The 17,376-nt window shown below is 39.7% G+C and overlaps 3 protein-coding genes across 5 annotated transcripts; all 3 read left to right on the top strand.

Annotated features, from left to right (window-relative positions):
* The first annotated feature begins 29 nt into the window (after window positions 1-29).
* On the top strand, window positions 30-3,508 carry tusc2a (tumor suppressor 2, mitochondrial calcium regulator a). Of its 3 annotated transcripts, none has more exons than XM_039797426.1 (4): window positions 30-235; window positions 1,240-1,476; window positions 2,594-2,714; window positions 2,817-3,508. In XM_039797426.1, the coding sequence occupies exons 2-4, from the start codon at window positions 1,325-1,327 to the stop codon at window positions 2,880-2,882; spliced, it is 339 nt and encodes a 112-aa protein (XP_039653360.1). In that variant the 5' UTR covers window positions 30-235; window positions 1,240-1,324; the 3' UTR covers window positions 2,883-3,508. The 3 variants fall into 3 exon arrangements, with proteins under 3 accessions (XP_039653360.1, XP_039653362.1, XP_039653361.1); XM_039797428.1 differs by lacking the exon at window positions 30-235 and adding an exon at window positions 275-294; XM_039797427.1 differs by lacking the exon at window positions 30-235 and having other exon boundaries at window positions 315-1,476.
* A 3,939-nt stretch (window positions 3,509-7,447) lies between these two features.
* On the top strand, window positions 7,448-12,655 carry hyal2a (hyaluronidase 2a). The gene is made up of 4 exons (XM_039798334.1): window positions 7,448-7,833; window positions 9,390-10,362; window positions 11,016-11,105; window positions 11,573-12,655. Exons 2-4 carry the CDS (start codon window positions 9,433-9,435, stop codon window positions 11,963-11,965), a joined length of 1,413 nt encoding a protein of 470 aa, XP_039654268.1. The 5' UTR covers window positions 7,448-7,833; window positions 9,390-9,432; the 3' UTR covers window positions 11,966-12,655.
* Window positions 12,656-13,747: 1,092 nt separating this feature from the next.
* Window positions 13,748-16,992, top strand: hyal1 (hyaluronidase 1). Its single transcript, XM_039798333.1, has 4 exons — window positions 13,748-13,875; window positions 14,869-15,777; window positions 15,872-15,961; window positions 16,651-16,992. Exons 2-4 carry the CDS (start codon window positions 14,872-14,874, stop codon window positions 16,981-16,983), a joined length of 1,329 nt encoding a protein of 442 aa, XP_039654267.1. The 5' UTR covers window positions 13,748-13,875; window positions 14,869-14,871; the 3' UTR covers window positions 16,984-16,992.
* The last annotated feature ends 384 nt before the right edge of the window (window positions 16,993-17,376 follow it).

Raw genomic sequence — 17,376 nt, 5'->3', positions numbered from 1 at the left:
ATGTTAGTCCTAAAGTTAAAAATATTTTTATCTGACCATTATTTAGATTAACATCCTTGAGATGGTTAGTTAAGTAGCTAGTAGTAAGTACATGTTCTGCTTTAACAATCTAGCTAGGTGCCTTTGTCAGATCAGCTGATCCCCACATTGAAGGACCAAAACAGCTAACGCTAGCTTCACGTAGCCTCTGGCAAAAGTTATGAAAGGATATGGCGATTTAATAATGTGTGATAAGGTAGGATATTCACCAGAAGCACGTTTAAAGTATCGTTTTTTTGGCCGTGGAGGGTAGAGGTAATCACGTTTAGAAGATATTCATCGCTGCCTTGTCCAGACAGTTATCATTTAGCTATTGTAGCTAGCTAACCTGCGTCAGTGGCAGAAGCTAACTGGCCAAATATGCAGGTAGCTAACATTATCGTTAGCAACAGTTAGCTAGCTAGCTACCTATTATTAGCCACATTTACCTAATATTAAGGTGTAGCTTTTAAGAGACATACTGTGCATTAACTAGATATGCAACGACGGTTCTAGCTACGTTAATATGGCAATATAGCTGGCGTTAAGAATCCGATGGCTTGCGATTAGTGTTCGGTAACTTGGTTGTATGGCCCTGTGTGTTAGCTTCCTGTAAAGCTAAGGTAACAATATCGCGTTACAACAGACCGCCTCGACACTGTCCGATTTAGTGAGCCGATACTTTATAAAGCTTTCAGCTATGTTTTGGCAACAGTTGTTTTGTCAGCATGTTTAAATTCAGTTGCCTCTCTGAATCAAACGGACTAATTTATCATTTATCACATTGACAATAGAGTTAACTGTGCATTAATCTAGTGTATTATATCCATTCATCAACAAAGTATTAGATCCGCCTAGTTATCAGTTACTTACTAAAATATGGTGCTTTACAGTTGGCAGCAGAGTTAGCTACATACGTATCGACATGACTGTAGATCTCAAATGTCACAGATTGCTCATTTGCACAGATGTCTTACATTTTCTACTTGCACTTAAGACCTTGACCCTGAATAACCTCCTCCTGAACCACTCTGTATATGTCTTGTTGTATATCGGTGTTTTTTGCATGCATCCTGGCTCCAAACCAATTCCTCTGTAAGGGACAATGAAGATACTTTAACGTGACATTTTGTAGTCACACAACTAGCTAAACACCACCAGGCAGAGAAAGACAAGTCTGATTGGGAACGTGTTCTTTTTTTCTGCACTTTTACTTTTCAGATCCTGGCTTTGATAAGGAATTGAGAGCGTATGGCCACCAACCAGATTGAAATCTTTAACTGAAGACTATGTCTTATGTCTGAGAATGGGTGGGAGTGGATCCAAAGCCAAAAGTGTCTGGCCTTTCTCAGGCAGTGGAGCTGCTGGAGGGGAATCAGCCAGTGATGGGAACGATCAGTCCGTGGCCCGTCTCAAAGGTTCCAGAAATGCAACACCGTTTGTTTTTACCAGGAGAAGGTAAAATATATATATAAATGGTAACTGTTTGGTTCAGCCAAATAACATATTTTCTTACATATTCCTAGTGGGGGTATTATTTTTTTAATGAGGTTTTGAGATATCAATATCTAGGAATTAGAATGGAGGTGAACGACTATATAGTGATGGCATTTTACATGTCTATCATATAGGTGCATGTAAAGAGATGACACAAAACGGGGGGAGAGAGGGATGTGGAATGACATGCAACAAAGTTCCCAGGGCGGATGAAACCGTGGACATTGGGATTCATGGTCAGCTCCCTAACCCCTAGGCCACCAGGGTGCCCCACACTAAAATTGTCCACAGTGAAATATGTATATTATACTACTGCAGATCAGTTCAATTCAATAACTTTATTCATCACAGCGGGGTAATTAAAGTGTAGATAGCAAAGCTTAAAAAAGCTTAATAAAAAACATAAACACACAAAATAACACAATAAATGGTTTAAATACTAAAAAGTATAAAAGTTAAAAGGGTGTAGTAACAGCTAAAAGTGCAATGTGTTAAGCCAAACTTGTACAGTCTGCAAAGGTCCGCTAGGGTCCATGTGACATACATGTCATCAGAAGGTGTACGCGTAAGCTCTGTGTAGACGTCCAAGTACCGCCAATTTGTTCACCACCATTTGTTTGCACGGCCACAACTACACAACAGCATAGCGATCTACTGCGCATGTGTGGAAAAAATCCTCCAAGCGGACTCCAAAAGAAATGAGTATAATCAGAACTTCTGTGCGTCTGTAGTGTCCGCAGCTGTCCGTGTACATGTAAACTGACCATATAACATTCACTTAAGAGCCTGCCAAGAGCCTGGGTCTGTCCGAGGTTTCTTCCCAAGAGGGAGTTTTTCCTCGCCACTGTCGCACTGCTTGCTCTTGAGGGAATTACTGGAATTTTTGGAATTGTTGGGGCTTTGTAAATTATAGAGTGTGGTCTAGACCTACTCTATCTGTAAAGTGTCTCGAGATAACTTATGTTATGATTTGATACTATAAATAAAATTGAATTGAATTGAACTTAACTCTGACCTGATGCAAGTCTCCTCTTCTGACTTGTAGTTTTAGACAGATGTTTACTTTCTGTGTTGGCAGTTCTTTGTACTATGACGAGGACGGTGACCTTGCCCATGAATTCTATGAAGAGACGGTTGTGACAAAAAATGGCAGAAAAAAGTCCAAGTTGAAGAGGATCCAGAAAAATCTGATTCCACAGGTGAGCTAGGGCCACATTTAGGCAATGGTGATCTGGTTGAAGGATGTTTTGATCGATTTGTCACTTTGAATTTTTATGCTTTTTCTTGTTATGTTTTTTTAGGGAGTTGTGAAGCTTGACCACCCTTGTATACATGTAGATTTCCCCATCGTCCTCTGTGAGGTGTGAAAAGTTGCACAGGACTGATCTACTGTGAAGTGCAGCCACAGGTACTCTTTTCCAAAGCCAAGACTGGAGCGAAAAAGGAAAATAAATTCAAACTGTCACATTAAACTGATATATTGAATAAAATGTTATACATTTGAATTCAACTATGGTCAGAGGGTGCCCTGTTCACAAAAATCTGTATTTTGATATTCACAAAAGTAGTGTTTTTACAGGTTGTGTGTCCACTACCCAGCTGATATGTTAGCAGTCGTAGGGAATACATCAAATTAAGTTGTATTTCTCTGTGAGTTTTTTTGCAGGGAAAAACATATTTGATGTGAAAAGGCTTTAAGGTTTATGCCTTCTTTGAAACGTAGAGTGAAACTGTATGTGTCTTTGTAGATGTACGTGCGTGCACTTAGGTTTGATTGAGTGGATGTGTGTAAGAGAGGGACTGAAGATGTAGTTACAGGGTAGAATAATGAAGGATTGTGAAATTATTGTATATATGGTCATGTTCTGTATTGTCACGTCTGAGTCTGTCTCAGTTTCCGGAGCTCAGACCTGCACTAGTGAACATAATGTACTGTAAATAATATCAGATTTATTAGTTGGAAATACTTGAATAAATGGTTTACTGAGCTGAATATACTGAATCAAGATTTCTTTCTATTATGTTGGTTATGTCCTCTGATTACCATTGAGTTATGTCCAATCACACATTATAACATTTGACTTCTTCTTCCATACATGCCTTTCTTTGGATGTAAAGTGATGAAAAGGTTCTTATTTAAAGGAATATTGCCACATCTTAGGAAATAAGCTTATTTGCTTTTTAGCTGAGAGCTAGATGAGAAGATCTTTCCTCTAATTCTTGGCGAAAAAGTGAATAAATGTGTTTCCCAGAACGTTGATCTAATACTAACCTTATGGTCCACTTTGTTTGCTTTTTCAGGAGCTTTCAACCACTTCTTACTATATTTTTCAGCAGCGGGAGTTTGCTTAGTTGTCATGGACAAGAATAAACCTATTTACCGAAATCGCCAGCTATCCAGAAAGAACTGCAGTTTTAGAATCAACACTTATTGTGTACTCTGTGCAATACTTTTAGTTTGCTGGAAGTGAATGAGTTGAGACGAGTTGAGATTGCATATAATCAAGTGGTCACTTTTTAAAAATGTAGTCAGCAATTCTTCCATGACCACTGTTTATAACCCTGATATCGCCGGTCATAATTTATTTTTAGCGTTTCCTTATTGCCTTCTTGAATTTCGGTCGGCCTTGCTGAGCTGTAGGTCTTCTGAGTGCAACTAAAACCTTTATTTATTATTCCATACTTATGTAATTAATTTACACTTCATAACATGAAGTTATGTCACCTCTAGATAGCAGCAGAAATCTATACCTGTACTAATTTAGATTAGTTCATGTGTGATTGTGTTTGTTGTGTCACATACTGTATGTTTACTCTCTTACCTCTAATGACAATCCTGTGCACTTAGACTTTCCAAAAAGGCTGAAGATGTAATTAAATGTTTGATGGATCACTCAAAGACTCAAATTGTGACCAGTTGAGGCTGCTGATGCCAGCTGGCACAGTATCAAACTTTAATGGCAATGTAAACATTTTAGTGTGCATAGTTTACAAATCCCCACAATAAATGGGTAGGGCTTCCTTTGCAGGCATTCTCTGGTGTCTGTAATTGTGTGGAATGTGGTTGGGTGTGTTTTGGGGCCAGAGGTCAATCACTTTGATGTGTTTCCTCTCCACTGGTCTTTGATATTTTGCTAAAAGTCAGGCCTGTATTATATGGATGAGCCCCTTTTTAGTAAAGCCATAACAATGTATGAACTTCATGAATATGACACTCTGTTGGTCCATACAATGTGTTCTGTGATGTATACAGTGTGTTTCATAAAAGGGATAAGTTGTCCGTGTGGCTGTGGTTGAGCGAGATAGTCATAAATTATCAGCAGCCTTGAAAAAGAACTAAAACATGCTTTGAATTATAAACAATAAAAGAGATATATTGTTTTCCCAGGGATCACTGTAGCTGTTTAAAGTAAAATAAGTGCTTACTGTAGCCTGTTTTATCTTAATTCACAGTTGGATTATGTTACAGAGGCATAGTGTGATCATACATAGTGCATATGACTGACAAAGTAACTAAAAGAAAAGAAATAATGCTCTAGAAAACTTGATGGCAACATCCTGTGTATCCAATTAATACCACAAAGCAACGTGAAAGTAGGTTTAGGGGGCAAACAGCAGTAGTGGAATGTGTATACCAGTTTGCATTTTAGGACCTCATAGGACATTTTGGTACTTTTTTGCCATATTTTTATTTATTCACATACAAATGAGGTGTTTTGGATCTTGTTTTGGTCAGTAAGATCAGGGCAAATGAGGTAGAAAACTTTAATTAAGTGCAAACCTATATTGTTCCAATGAAATCTTTCCATTCCAGTTTACCAATTCACACGATTACCCAAATGTTTCGCGATGCATTAAGTGTTTGGGACGCAAAGTAAAGGTGGCAGGGTGTGTTTCCAGTTTCCCTGCCATTGTTTTCGCTTCCTGACGGTCCCTTGACTTCTGCTGATGTAACGTTCAGGAGGCAGAGGTCGAAGGCAGGCTGAGACTAGAGGGAAACGGAGCCATGCCTTTGTTCCTTTCCCTCCCCTCTTCATTCACATGGGCCTTTCATGCTCTAAATTTTCCTTAAACACACAGCGAAACTGATGACATGGTGAGGTGATTCAGCAAAGCTCGGAAAACAAACAGCGGAACAGACACTGACACAGGAAAACATCTTGCTTCCAGGCCGTCACCTCACCCCACAATCATGTGCTCAGGGATCCTCCGGCTCGTGTGTATCTGAAAAGAACAAGTCTAACTTTCAGAGGAACACCGTTCTTCAAAACGTTAACAGAAATGCTTTTGACAGCTGTTCACATGTCGATTTCCTCCTCCAGTTTACACCAAGTATGAAAACGTGGTTAATTTGGTTAATTGTGTGTCGGTGCGTGGCCTCTACCCTCTTCTCCCATGGCCATCATACCTTGTCTAACCCCGGCTCTGCACCGTCCTATCTGCTGTACTTGGCAACATGACGGTATTTGGTACTTGGTTACTTCACTGAGCCATTGCCAGTGGCTGTCATCACATGCCTCGGTCAGAAGTGACATCTGCATGCCAGATGCCTTGTGCCCACTGTCTAAAGTGTGCTCAGAGCATTAGTGGAAAAAAACATTAAAATCACTTCACTCAGTAGCAATATGAAAATGTTAAAGTAGGCTACTTCATGTAAAGTCAAAACAAAACGTGTTTAGAATTTTACTTTTGAATGCTCAAAAATCATTATGAAGAATCATCTCACACCATCCAGTGACTGATAGGCTACTGATATGTCTAAACAGTATTTGTAGACTACCTTCATTCAAGAACATTTACACAAATGCTAATTTGCCTTCCTTTTATGCTCTTTTATACTTAAGCCTTACTATGTTTCAAAGGCACATGTACTTTTCACTCCATTACATTTATCTGAAAACTATAATTATTTGCAGATTTAGATTTTCCAGCTTAAACCCATTTACAGCTCATGAAATATGATACATTGTTATAATAAGCCAACAGTATAAAAAAGTAGTTAACGTTTGATTTACGTTGCCCAGCTAGAACATTTAAGCTCTGTTTAATAGGTTCTTCTGCATAATTACTAAACTTACTTTTACTTTTGATACTTCTGTACCTTTACTTGAGTAAAATATTTAATGCACGACTTATACTTTATGGAGTATTTGTGTGGTATTCCTTAAGAGATCGGAATACTTCCTCCAGCCCGGGCGGTGCTAGTCTACTGCAACAATTTCATACATTATAACACTGCATCATCATTTACGAGCTTTATGTTTTCCTTGTCAAATGGACAAAAAGTAAATCACAGTGAATACAGCTATTAAATAAAGGAAGAATGAAGTAAAAGCCTCACAAAACTGAGTAAATTAACTTGTCCTGCTTCTGATCCCTTAAACTAAACACTGTTATTGAATTGTGCATCAGGAGATTTAGGACCAGGTTCAAATGGCTTAAAACACATTTGTAATCATCTTATTATAATAAGCAATGGGATCCTACATGAACATACTCTGCAAAAGTTAAAAAAAGCTTGGTTATTATTGGTTATTTCATAATGAAAGCTCTTCTGGTTTGAAGTGGATGGATTAAAGCAAGTTTTCAAGTGTTTTAAAGGACCAAAATACATCTATTTTTACATTTCTATTTTCTAGAATAAAGTTTTCACATCATTTCTAAATGCCAGATTATTCATACGCTATATCTGATTGTAATGTAGCTGAAAGGTCACGGGAACACAGTGATCATTTGTGGGCATGATCTTATTTTTAGGGATGTGGCATCCTCGCCCGCTGTGACCTTCTGTCTTGACATTGCTCGTTACAGTGTATCTGTTTCACGGCGGTGGTGGCAAACTTCTTGGACTGATTCATTTAGCGCTGTAGCGGGAAAATAAAAAAAACTATTAAATCAAGGCGTAGGTTCACTCAACGTATACCTAAGGTTGTGTGTACATTTGAGTTGAGGAAACACGTCGCTGTAACACATTATTAGACACACTGACGGAGTTATTACGATGTCCGGTTTGTTACGCCATTCCCACCCCTTTTTCCCGACATGAATGGAACATCCTAAAAGTGATTTGGCTGTCGGAGCAGGAGAGTTGCTACTGACAACATCGCAGGGGGCAATTTCGCTTCACTTTTCTCTTCACTTTACCGGCCGACAGCGGAAGTTATAAGATACTTACCAGCTACGCGTGCCGTTGTAAATTCACCCCGTTACTCAAAAGCAATGTTAATTTAGAATTTTTCCAATTTCTTTTGAGGCAACACACACAAAAAAACGCGGCTTCTGTTTTTTTGGGAATGCTTCCTCGGTTTGCCAGTGAAGGTGAGTTCGTCCAGCTGCAGTTAACTTTGCTGTTGACTTGAAGTAATGCATTGCACAAAAAAAAATGCCACAACTGTAATTTAATTGAAGCCAGTTTATGTTAACTATAACGTAAAGGGTTGGGAGAGTATAAGCAATCGGCACATGTCGTCGCAATATCCTTGTTTTAAATAAAGACTAGAAAACTAGCTAGATTTGTATTTTTTATTAGGCTATTATTCTTTGTAGGCTGTGTTTGTAGCATTGATTATGCAAACGTCACTGTATTTTCAGGCTATGAATTTAAAAAGCATTACTGATGATATCTATGGACTAACACACTGGGATTTGTACAAGTTATATAAAAGAAAAGAAACTAATTTCAATTCCTACCGTGGATTGCACAGTGGTGGAATGTACTCAAGTACATTTACTCAAGTAGCCTACTGTACTTAAGTATCTACAAATTTGAGGTAGGCCTACTTGTACTTGAGTCTATCTTTTCATACTTCTTTCTACTTCTACTCTACTACATTTACAGAGAAATATTGTAAGCTACTTTTTACTCTACTACATAATCTGGCAGCTTTAGTTAGTTACACACAAAATTTAAAATACGATGTTTTATCATAAATTAACTACCTACCTAACAATATAGGTCTACAAGTACAGCTGAAATTATTAGCCGATTAAACACTAAGTTGATTGACAGAACTGTTTTGATCGTTTCCAGTTTTTAAAATATGAGGATTTTTCTGCCTTCAGTGGATTTTTTATACTTTTGCAACATTTTCCTGATGATAGCCTACTTTTACTCAAGTAACATTTTCAATACAGGACTTTTACTTGTAACAAAGTATTTTCACAGTGTGGTATTAGTACTTTTACTTAAATAAAGGATCTGAATACTTCTTCCATCACTGGAATGGTTGTAGGTGACGGTGACTTTCTGTTAGTTAACATTAGAAGACATTGCAGAAAGGCTTAAGTGTCCTAACCCTTAAGATATTTTTAAATATAAATAAAGTCAAAAAACAACTAGAGGTTGTTGTTATTTATCTACGTGACCTATTAGTTTCTGAATGTAGCATTGATTATCTCTGAAACAACTGCACTGGGCTCTAATTGCTAACGTAATTAAGGAATGTACTAGGGACTTTGACATAGGGCTGGGGAATATGGAGAAAATCAAATATTGTTGAACAAATACCTCGATATCGATACCGCAACAATATTGTAGTTTTGACTATTGGTGCTTTCACAAAATATTTACACAATGAGATTTTTTATATATAATCATCAGTAATGTGGATATAATGACTAAGTGGGTAAAGGGAAATAATAGAACAGTTAAAACAGTATGGTGAGTTCAGAAAATGACATCACTTTACTGTAATGCAGCCTTTAAAACCAGGAAAAGACAACACTTATGCCATATTACGATATCCAAAATCTAAGACCATATCTAGTCTCATATCACGATATCGATATAATATCGATATATTGCCCAGCTCTACTTCCACATATTTAAAAAGTATACAAAAAACTAAATTTCAATCTCCTCTGTGACTTTTTAGAGCAGAGAGCGACAGTCCCATCTGTCAATTCACATCTGAAGACATGTTGTGCTGGTCTTTGCCTGACTGGAAAGTACTGCTGCTGATTGTACTGCTGTGGGACCGTCTCTGTGCTTTGGGACTGAAACCCACAAGATGGCCACTGTATTCAAAAAAGCCTTTGCTCCTTGCTTGGAATGCCCCGACTGAGGACTGCGCTCCACGGCATGGTATTCGCTTTCAGCTGGACCTTTTCCAAATCGTGGCCACACCCAATGAGGGCTTCTTTAGGCAGAACCTCACCATCTTCTATAAGGAGCGCTTGGGCCTGTACCCGTCCTTTAAACCAGATGAAACAGCGGTGAACGGGGGGCTGCCGCAGGTGGCCAGTCTCACGCAGCACCTGGACAAGATGACGGAGGGAGTGCAGAAGTACATCCGGGAACCAGGGGCCAAGGGTCTGGCAGTTATTGACTGGGAGGATTGGCGCCCACTCTGGATACGTAACTGGGAAATCAAAGATGTTTACCGAAGACATTCTCGTGAGTTGGTGCGTCAGAAGAACCCGATGTGGCCTCTGGAGCAGGTGGGAAAAGTGGCCCAGCAGGAGTTTGAGATGTCTGCCAAGAAATTCATGCTGGAGACGCTGAGGCTCGCCAAGAACCTGAGGCCAAACCAGCTGTGGGGTTTCTACCTGTTCCCCGACTGCTACAATCACGACTACAGGCGCACTCTGGAGAACTACACAGGCCGCTGTCCTGATGTGGAGGTGGCCCGCAACGACAAGCTGAAATGGTTGTGGACTGAGAGCACGGCCCTCTTCCCCTCCATCTACATGGCCCCGGTGCTGCGTTCCTCAGACTCTGGACGACAGTTTGTCCGGAACCGAGTGAAGGAGGGGATGCGTTTGGCATCAACAGGCGATGGGTTGGCACGTCCTGTCTTTGTGTACACCCGGCCCACTTACACCAACACCCTGGAACAGCTGACAGAGGTGATGCCCCAACTTTAGACACACTGCCGGTCCTGAATTTGGTTTCCTCTTCCTGAAACATTTTTTTTCTTTACCATTCTGGTGAAGTTTAAAATCAATACTGTGTTGCTGTGTAGTGTTGGTCATGTATGATAATACACATTTAGAAAGCAGAGGATATGGACTTTTTTTGTTCGAACATTAACTCTCCGCAACATTCAGCACTCTCTCTCTCTCTCTTCTCTCTCTCTCTCTCTCTCTCTCTCTCTCTCTCTCTCTCTCTCTCTCTCTCTCTCTCTTTGTCTCTCTCTCTCTGATCAGTGCATGCTGCATGTAGCTATAGCTCTGCTTTACCTTATCAGCAGCTACAGTCCTTTCCTGTTCTGGTAGCTGACAGACACCCCAATACCTTTTCATTTATGTGGAGTTGGCCGGATGGGTGTTGGTCAAGTTGAAAATCTCGCTAACACGGCATAGACGGTTTCCTTATGGGAGAATTAACAGATAAGAGCTGGTGCTGCACTTCACATACAGTAGCATATGCCCCACTAACATTTTGACCCTGTTATAGTAATACTATGAACAGTGTATTTTTCCTGTGCTTGGCTTGTAGTCTTAGAAATGTAATAGGCTAAATGTGTTAGGGGTTTAAAATGCCGTATCGTCTTTTACAGACTGACCTCGTCTCCACCATCGGGGAGAGCGTGGCTTTGGGAGCAGCTGGAATCATCATGTGGGGAGAGGTAGCTTATGCAAGCAGCAAAGTAAGCATCCACACACTAATTATGAACACAAACACTTGTTAATCACTCCGACACTTCTTACAAATTTGACCATAACATTATCATCTGGTGACTTTTGTCAATAGTCTCGCATTGCCAGATGTCATTTGATAACTAACAATTATCAAATTGGCTCCTCAGGGCTCCAGTTCAAAGTTAGTGGCTTGAGTCACATGGACGTCTTCAGATACACCGAGAATATTTACTGGAAGTGTTTGTTTTCAGTCACATGTCTTTATATAGCAGGACTATAATGTAAAAATGATCCCAAAGTAAATGACTGCACACTTATATAATATCCCTTTATAGATACATCTGTTAATTCTTTATTATTCTTTCATCTGTAATAATATAGACATTTCCCATCTATCCTATATATTGTTTAAGAGATAACATATAGTGTATATATGAGTAATGTCTGTGTTTTTTTCATTCTTTTTCCTCCCCAGAACAGCTGTTCCGACCTGGACGTGTATATACGGGGTCCACTAAGTCAATACCTCATCAACGTCTCCATGGCGGCAGAGCTATGTAGCCAGACGTTGTGTGGTTCTCACGGCCGCTGTCTGCGCAAAAATTCAGACCGCAATGTTTACTTGCATCTGAACCCCCTCTACCACACTATCGGCACACAAAACGGCAGGCCAACAGTTGTCGGTGAGCTAGGCGAAGAAGAGAAGACAAGTTTTCACACAGAGTTTCAGTGCCAGTGCTACAGCGGCTATCAAGGAGTGGGCTGTGATCAGAAAGACCCTCTACACCAAAAAGGGACGGCATCTCAAATCATGGCGTCAGCACTGCAATGTGTGATCTTACTGATTACCTCTCTGCTCCTCTGTTAATACAACATAAATACTAAAGGCTGCATTTTATATGTCTAAATACTGGGGCATATGAGATGGCAAGGTGGGAATTTAAAGTAATGTCTTTTTTTTTTGTTTAATTGCTGTAAAATATGGATGACATCAATTGAAATTTTATAAGAAACACTGTGGAAATTGCAGTTATATTTGTTTAGAAGTTTTAATCTTTTTCTAAACAATGGAGGGCTCGCTGGAAATGACCTTGTTTACATTTTGCTCTCAGTTTCCTCTCGGTCACTGTTTCACAAGGTGTCAAATTCCATGTTTCTCATAGAGAGGACGTTTTTGGGGAGAAATATGATAGTGAGAAAGTGGAGTTGATGCACTTAAATCTGGTAATAACACTACCTATTTGAAGTAAGTGTCTGATGTTTTCTCAACATGACTTCTCTGACATCTCATGTTTTTTATGGAAGCAAACAGTTTTACTATTTATTTGAATGTATTTTTAGGTGTTTTTATACATTTGATTTTTGTGTCCAAAACATGACTACTCGTTTTTCTTAAAAGTATTTTCTGTATTTCAGCAGCTGTTTTACATCAAAAGCACAAACAATGTAAAAAGCACATTTTTTACACTTTTTATGTTTCACAATTTCACTTACACTTACTTTATGCTCTTTTCTTAAATTTGACTTTTGTCTAAGTAAATAAACATCTTTGTTAAGGTCCTTGTGTAATTTCTTCTAAGATTTACAGAATACAATCAAGAGGGGGGAGTAAATTTTGAATTTGGTTTTCAGATAATAGAGGTATGTAATGCTGTTTGCAGTCAATAAAAGCCAAGAACCTTCCCGGGGGAAAAAAAACATGTCATCATTGGCCACTAAGGGGAGGCAAAGCCAGCTTGTCCTTAGGGAGGGACTCATTTTGCAGGCTGCAGCCTTATACCCCCTCCCCATGTAATTGTAGGGTGCCGTTAAGCCAAGAGCTATTTTTACTACTTTTAAGAGTTGAGCAAGGCATACAATTAAATTTGCATGTGGAAGAGTTCATTATAACTTACTTGACAGCCATTTAGAGTAGAACTATATTGCCTTTCCAGGTCAAGTATCTGGAAAATGTCAGTAAATGTTTCTTTTTTATAGTTTTGTATACGTAACTATAGTGACTTCTTTTTTTTTTTTTTAGACAAACTGAAAACTGTTCAGGATTGACAGAATTAAATTATTATACTGTTTATTTATCCCCAGTGGGGAAATTACAATTTACACTCTGTTAGAAATCACTACACACAGGCCTGAAATACACACAGACATGCTCAGGACCTATTCATGCACAAAATGGAGAGATGTCAGAGTGAGTGGGCTGCCAGTGCTGGACCAGCGCCCTGAGCGGTTGGGGGGGGTACGGTGCCTTGCTCAAGAGCACCTGGCAGTGCCTAGGAAGTGAGCTGGCATCTCTCCAGCTACCAATCCACACTCTGTACTGTGGTCCATACTAGGACTTGAACCAGCAACCCTCCTACTGCCACCCCAATGGTGATGGTGTTGGTGGTGAATGATTGGTTGATGTTTGAACTTGCCTGTGACTTTAAATCTGCTCCTTAAAATGATCGGCATGTCCAGAGCATGTCTATGGAGAGGCTGTTCACTCCCTATCTCACTCCCTATTAGCCCCATTGTACCAACCCGGAAAGTTCTCCCCTTATTAGACATTCTCTGGCATGTCTCTTATGATTGTTTGTAAGAGATTCTGTGCACACTTCTGATTGGTTGTTAGAAAACCTTTGCACACTTCTGATTGGTTATTAGAGATTTCAGAACGCACTTCTGATTTTGTTACTTCCCCTTTTTCATGCATGTCATGAGACTGCCTGGTGCTTGTTCCAGCACGTCCAGACCACAAAGTACAAATTAAAATCCTTATCCCGTTGTTAAATGAAATAGGTAAGTTAATGTTCGTCATTTTGTCACACTACTTAACATTATAGTATTTTACTTTAGTTCCATAGCTACACCACAACAACATTTGTGGTTATCTGGGAAATCATTGTTGAGTTTAAAAATGTTAAAACGATGCTGATCTTTGGTATCAGTGTATTTTGATGTTTTAATGTATTCACAATATACGCTGCAGCTGGGTTAGGCGGAAGGATTGTATCAATACTGTTAGACCCAATCAATATCTTTCTGTTTCATACTGATTCCTAAGTTTCTCAAGATAATTAGATCATGTCGGTCTTTGTTCCAAATGGTCAAGGGGGCAGCCCTGCTTTTATCACACGGCAGGAAGAAACATTTTGCTTATCCGTCTTGGAGCCAACCCCTGCTGTCGTGCCGACTAGATTAGAACAAAAATAATTCTTATTCCTGCAGCATGAAAATAAGTTTCATCCTCATGCGAAAATCTTTGATCTATGACCGAGAGAAACCTAATAGAATTCAGAAGTACGCCCTTCTTTTTGGGGGACGACGGACCAACAGAGAGTTTTCATCCAAGGAACCGCCCACAACTTCAAGGGGAATATATTTGTGAAACTGAGAAATGTTTGGGACTGTAAAATGTGAATCCACAAGGGAGAAGTATCTTTTCCGTCCGCTGCAGCGTTAAAACTTGTTTTTGTCATGTCATTTTCTTATTAAATCTTTTTGTTAATCTTCATTAGACCGAGCTTCTCTTTCCTCATAATTAAAGAAAAACGCAAAGAAAAGAACATGGTCATGTTTGGTCAAAAGGTGAAATTCGTGGTGCCTTATACAGATTCTGAAAAAGGAAACTGTTTAAAAATTTGATCTTTCAGACTCCAGTTGTGTCACAACTTTTAAAAATGTTTCTTTGAAAAAAAAAAAAATAAATCGCAACATCCTGTCAGTATTTCACAACACAGTTGAGTAATATGAGCAGTGATATGAGCAGTGCTGTTTTTTCCTTCTTTCCAGGGGATGAGTTCCTTTCATCGTGAGGTGCTGCTTTTCTTAAATCTGATCAGCCTCGTTTCAGGGCTGCAGATTGCAACATCATCTTTTTCCCAGATGCCTTTCCTTACAGTGTGGAACGCCCCTACTGCCAGCTGTCTCTCTAAATATGGCGTGGACCTCGACTTGGGCACGTTCAGCATCGTCCAGAACCGGAATCAAACCTTTATGGGTGACAACATAACCATCTTTTACTCTGAAAAGCTCGGTCTGTATCCCAGGTACACCAGCCAAGCAGAGGCTATCAATGGCGGGGTGCCGCAGAACGCCAGTCTTGATGAACATCTCAGAGTGGCCTCTGAAGACATCCACACCTGGATCCCTGACAGGGATTTCCAGGGCCTGGCTGTGGTGGACTGGGAGAGCTGGAGACCTGTATGGGAGAGAAACTGGGACAGTATGCATGTATACTTGGTGGAGTCAAGAGCACTAGTGAGGTCCAGGCATCCAGACTGGAGCCCTGCACAGGTAGATGCTGCAGCGCGTGTGGAGTTTGAGGAAGCTGGGAGGAAGTTTATGGAGGAAACACTGAAGCTGGGGCAACAGGAGAGACCAAATGGGCTGTGGGGTTATTATGGTTTTCCTAACTGCTACAACAACTACGACAAAAGCACAAACTACACAGGGGAGTGTCCACCTGTAGAGCTGAAGAGGAACGATGAGCTGTTGTGGTTGTGGAATGTCTCCTCCGCTCTTTATCCTGAAATCTACCTCAGCCTGGAGCTGCGAGACCTCAGCAGAGAAGTGCTCCTCTACACCCACCACCGCATCCTTGAGGCCATGAGGGCAGGAGCTCGGCTGATTCCATCCACGCCGCCCGTGTTCCCATACGCTCGCATCGTCTACACGTACACGTTAGATTTCCTCTCTCAGGCAAGTGGCTGACGTTTTAACTCCATGTACCTTTTAGGATTGGCATGATTTGGTCTGGATGTTCTGCTTAACCTCTTGTTTTCTCCTTCTGAAGGAGCACCTGGTCTACACCATCGGAGAAAGTGCTGCTTTAGGATCTGCAGGGTTGGTGCTTTGGGGCGACAATGCCTTCTCCAAATCTAAGGTATACAGTCACTGACCTCGATTGGATGGCTGTCAATGTGATCTGATCTTCAGTTTTGTTGGTTCTGATGCTGAAAGCATGCTCACAGTATGTTTCCCTTGTACATCTCTTTATTGATGTAAGAGTATTCTGAAAAGATGATGGTGATGTTTTGTTTACTTGGTGTCTATGGTGATTCATAAGCCACACGACCGATAACTAAGGAAGCAGGAAACCTCCTAAGATACCAAGATAGCCAAAAAACACAACATAAACATAAAGCTTGGTGTACAGGAGAAGAGCTGTGCGACATGTTCTTTAGTTTATTTTTTAAGAAGATGTTCTTTTGAAAGAACGTCTGGCATTATTCTGTTTCTCTTTTATTGTCATTCCATCCCATCTTGTGGCACTCCTACTGAATACATACGCTTTTAAACAGAGATGACAAATATGTAGTTTCTTCCCTTTTTTTTTTTTTTTAAAGGGTAAATAATTCCCCAAAACGTGCAATGCTAAGTCACATAATATTTCACCTGCTGGGAAATTAGTCTTTTTTTCAGTACTGGCTTATATTCAGCCTTTTTCAGAAGTGGAATAACATTGCTGGCATCATCTGTGTTTTAAATTTAGACTTTTTTTTCTCATTAAGACAGAGGTGAAAAGTTGTGTAAATGCTTTATTAGGGAGTCTTGTTTCTCTCCTTCTGTTAGGCGACTTGTAATGCTGTAAAATCCTACATCGACGAGACTCTGGGTCCATACCTGGTCAACGTAACCGCAGCGGCCGCTCTTTGCAGCCAGACAATGTGTTCCTCTCAGGGAAGATGCCAGAGGAGGAACCCGAACTCAAGCGCCTACCTCCACCTGGACCCTGCCGTGTGGAATGTGTTGTCTGAGAAGAAACCAGAGGGAGGGCAGAACTACAGAGTTGTAGGACAGATGAGAACACATGAGGTGACGTTCATTAAGTCTAAGTTTCAGTGCAGGTGTTACCCAGGGTGGGGCGGTGAGAGCTGCTCCAAACCGATAAAAGACTTTTCTTGAGCGAGGTAATCCAATCACAGTATTTGTCTAATAAATAGCAGAAAAGTCTGTAAAAAGTGTAAAAATGAACCGGAGATAGACCGGGCCTTGTTTGGCTCAGAGACATGAGTTTGTTGTCTCCTGTAAATGTATTATTACCTTCTTTTATTTTTTATATATATATATATATATATATATATATATATATATATATATATATATGTATATGTATATATATATATATATATATATATATATATATATATATATATATGTATGTATATATATATATATGTGTGTATTGTGTTTTATATATGTATATATATGTATATATATATGTGTATGTATATAGTTATAATATATATGTATATGTATATATATATATATGTGTTGTTTATGTATATATATATATAT

This window comes from Perca fluviatilis, chromosome 4 (assembly GCF_010015445.1).
Source record: "Perca fluviatilis chromosome 4, GENO_Pfluv_1.0, whole genome shotgun sequence".
Taxonomy (NCBI): domain Eukaryota; kingdom Metazoa; phylum Chordata; class Actinopteri; order Perciformes; family Percidae; genus Perca; species Perca fluviatilis.
Note: the sequence above shows the minus strand (reverse complement) of the source record. Positions and strands in the feature narration are given on the sequence as shown.

Excerpts from the sequence above, each read along its gene's own strand:
- tusc2a (XM_039797426.1), top strand. The coding sequence starts at position 1,325 with ATGGGTGGGAGTGGATCCAAAGCCAAAAGTGTCTGGCCTTTCTCAGGC. Across the intron at positions 1,477-2,593 it reads TTTGTTTTTACCAGGAGAAG|TTCTTTGTACTATGACGAGG; the intron begins GTAAAATATATA and ends CTGTGTTGGCAG. Across the intron at positions 2,715-2,816 it reads AGAAAAATCTGATTCCACAG|GGAGTTGTGAAGCTTGACCA; the intron begins GTGAGCTAGGGC and ends ATGTTTTTTTAG.
- hyal2a (XM_039798334.1), top strand. The coding sequence starts at position 9,433 with ATGTTGTGCTGGTCTTTGCCTGACTGGAAAGTACTGCTGCTGATTGTA. Across the intron at positions 10,363-11,015 it reads CCCTGGAACAGCTGACAGAG|ACTGACCTCGTCTCCACCAT; the intron begins GTGATGCCCCAA and ends CGTCTTTTACAG. Across the intron at positions 11,106-11,572 it reads TAGCTTATGCAAGCAGCAAA|AACAGCTGTTCCGACCTGGA; the intron begins GTAAGCATCCAC and ends TTTCCTCCCCAG.
- hyal1 (XM_039798333.1), top strand. The coding sequence starts at position 14,872 with ATGAGTTCCTTTCATCGTGAGGTGCTGCTTTTCTTAAATCTGATCAGC. Across the intron at positions 15,778-15,871 it reads CGTTAGATTTCCTCTCTCAG|GAGCACCTGGTCTACACCAT; the intron begins GCAAGTGGCTGA and ends CTCCTTCTGAAG. Across the intron at positions 15,962-16,650 it reads ATGCCTTCTCCAAATCTAAG|GCGACTTGTAATGCTGTAAA; the intron begins GTATACAGTCAC and ends TCCTTCTGTTAG.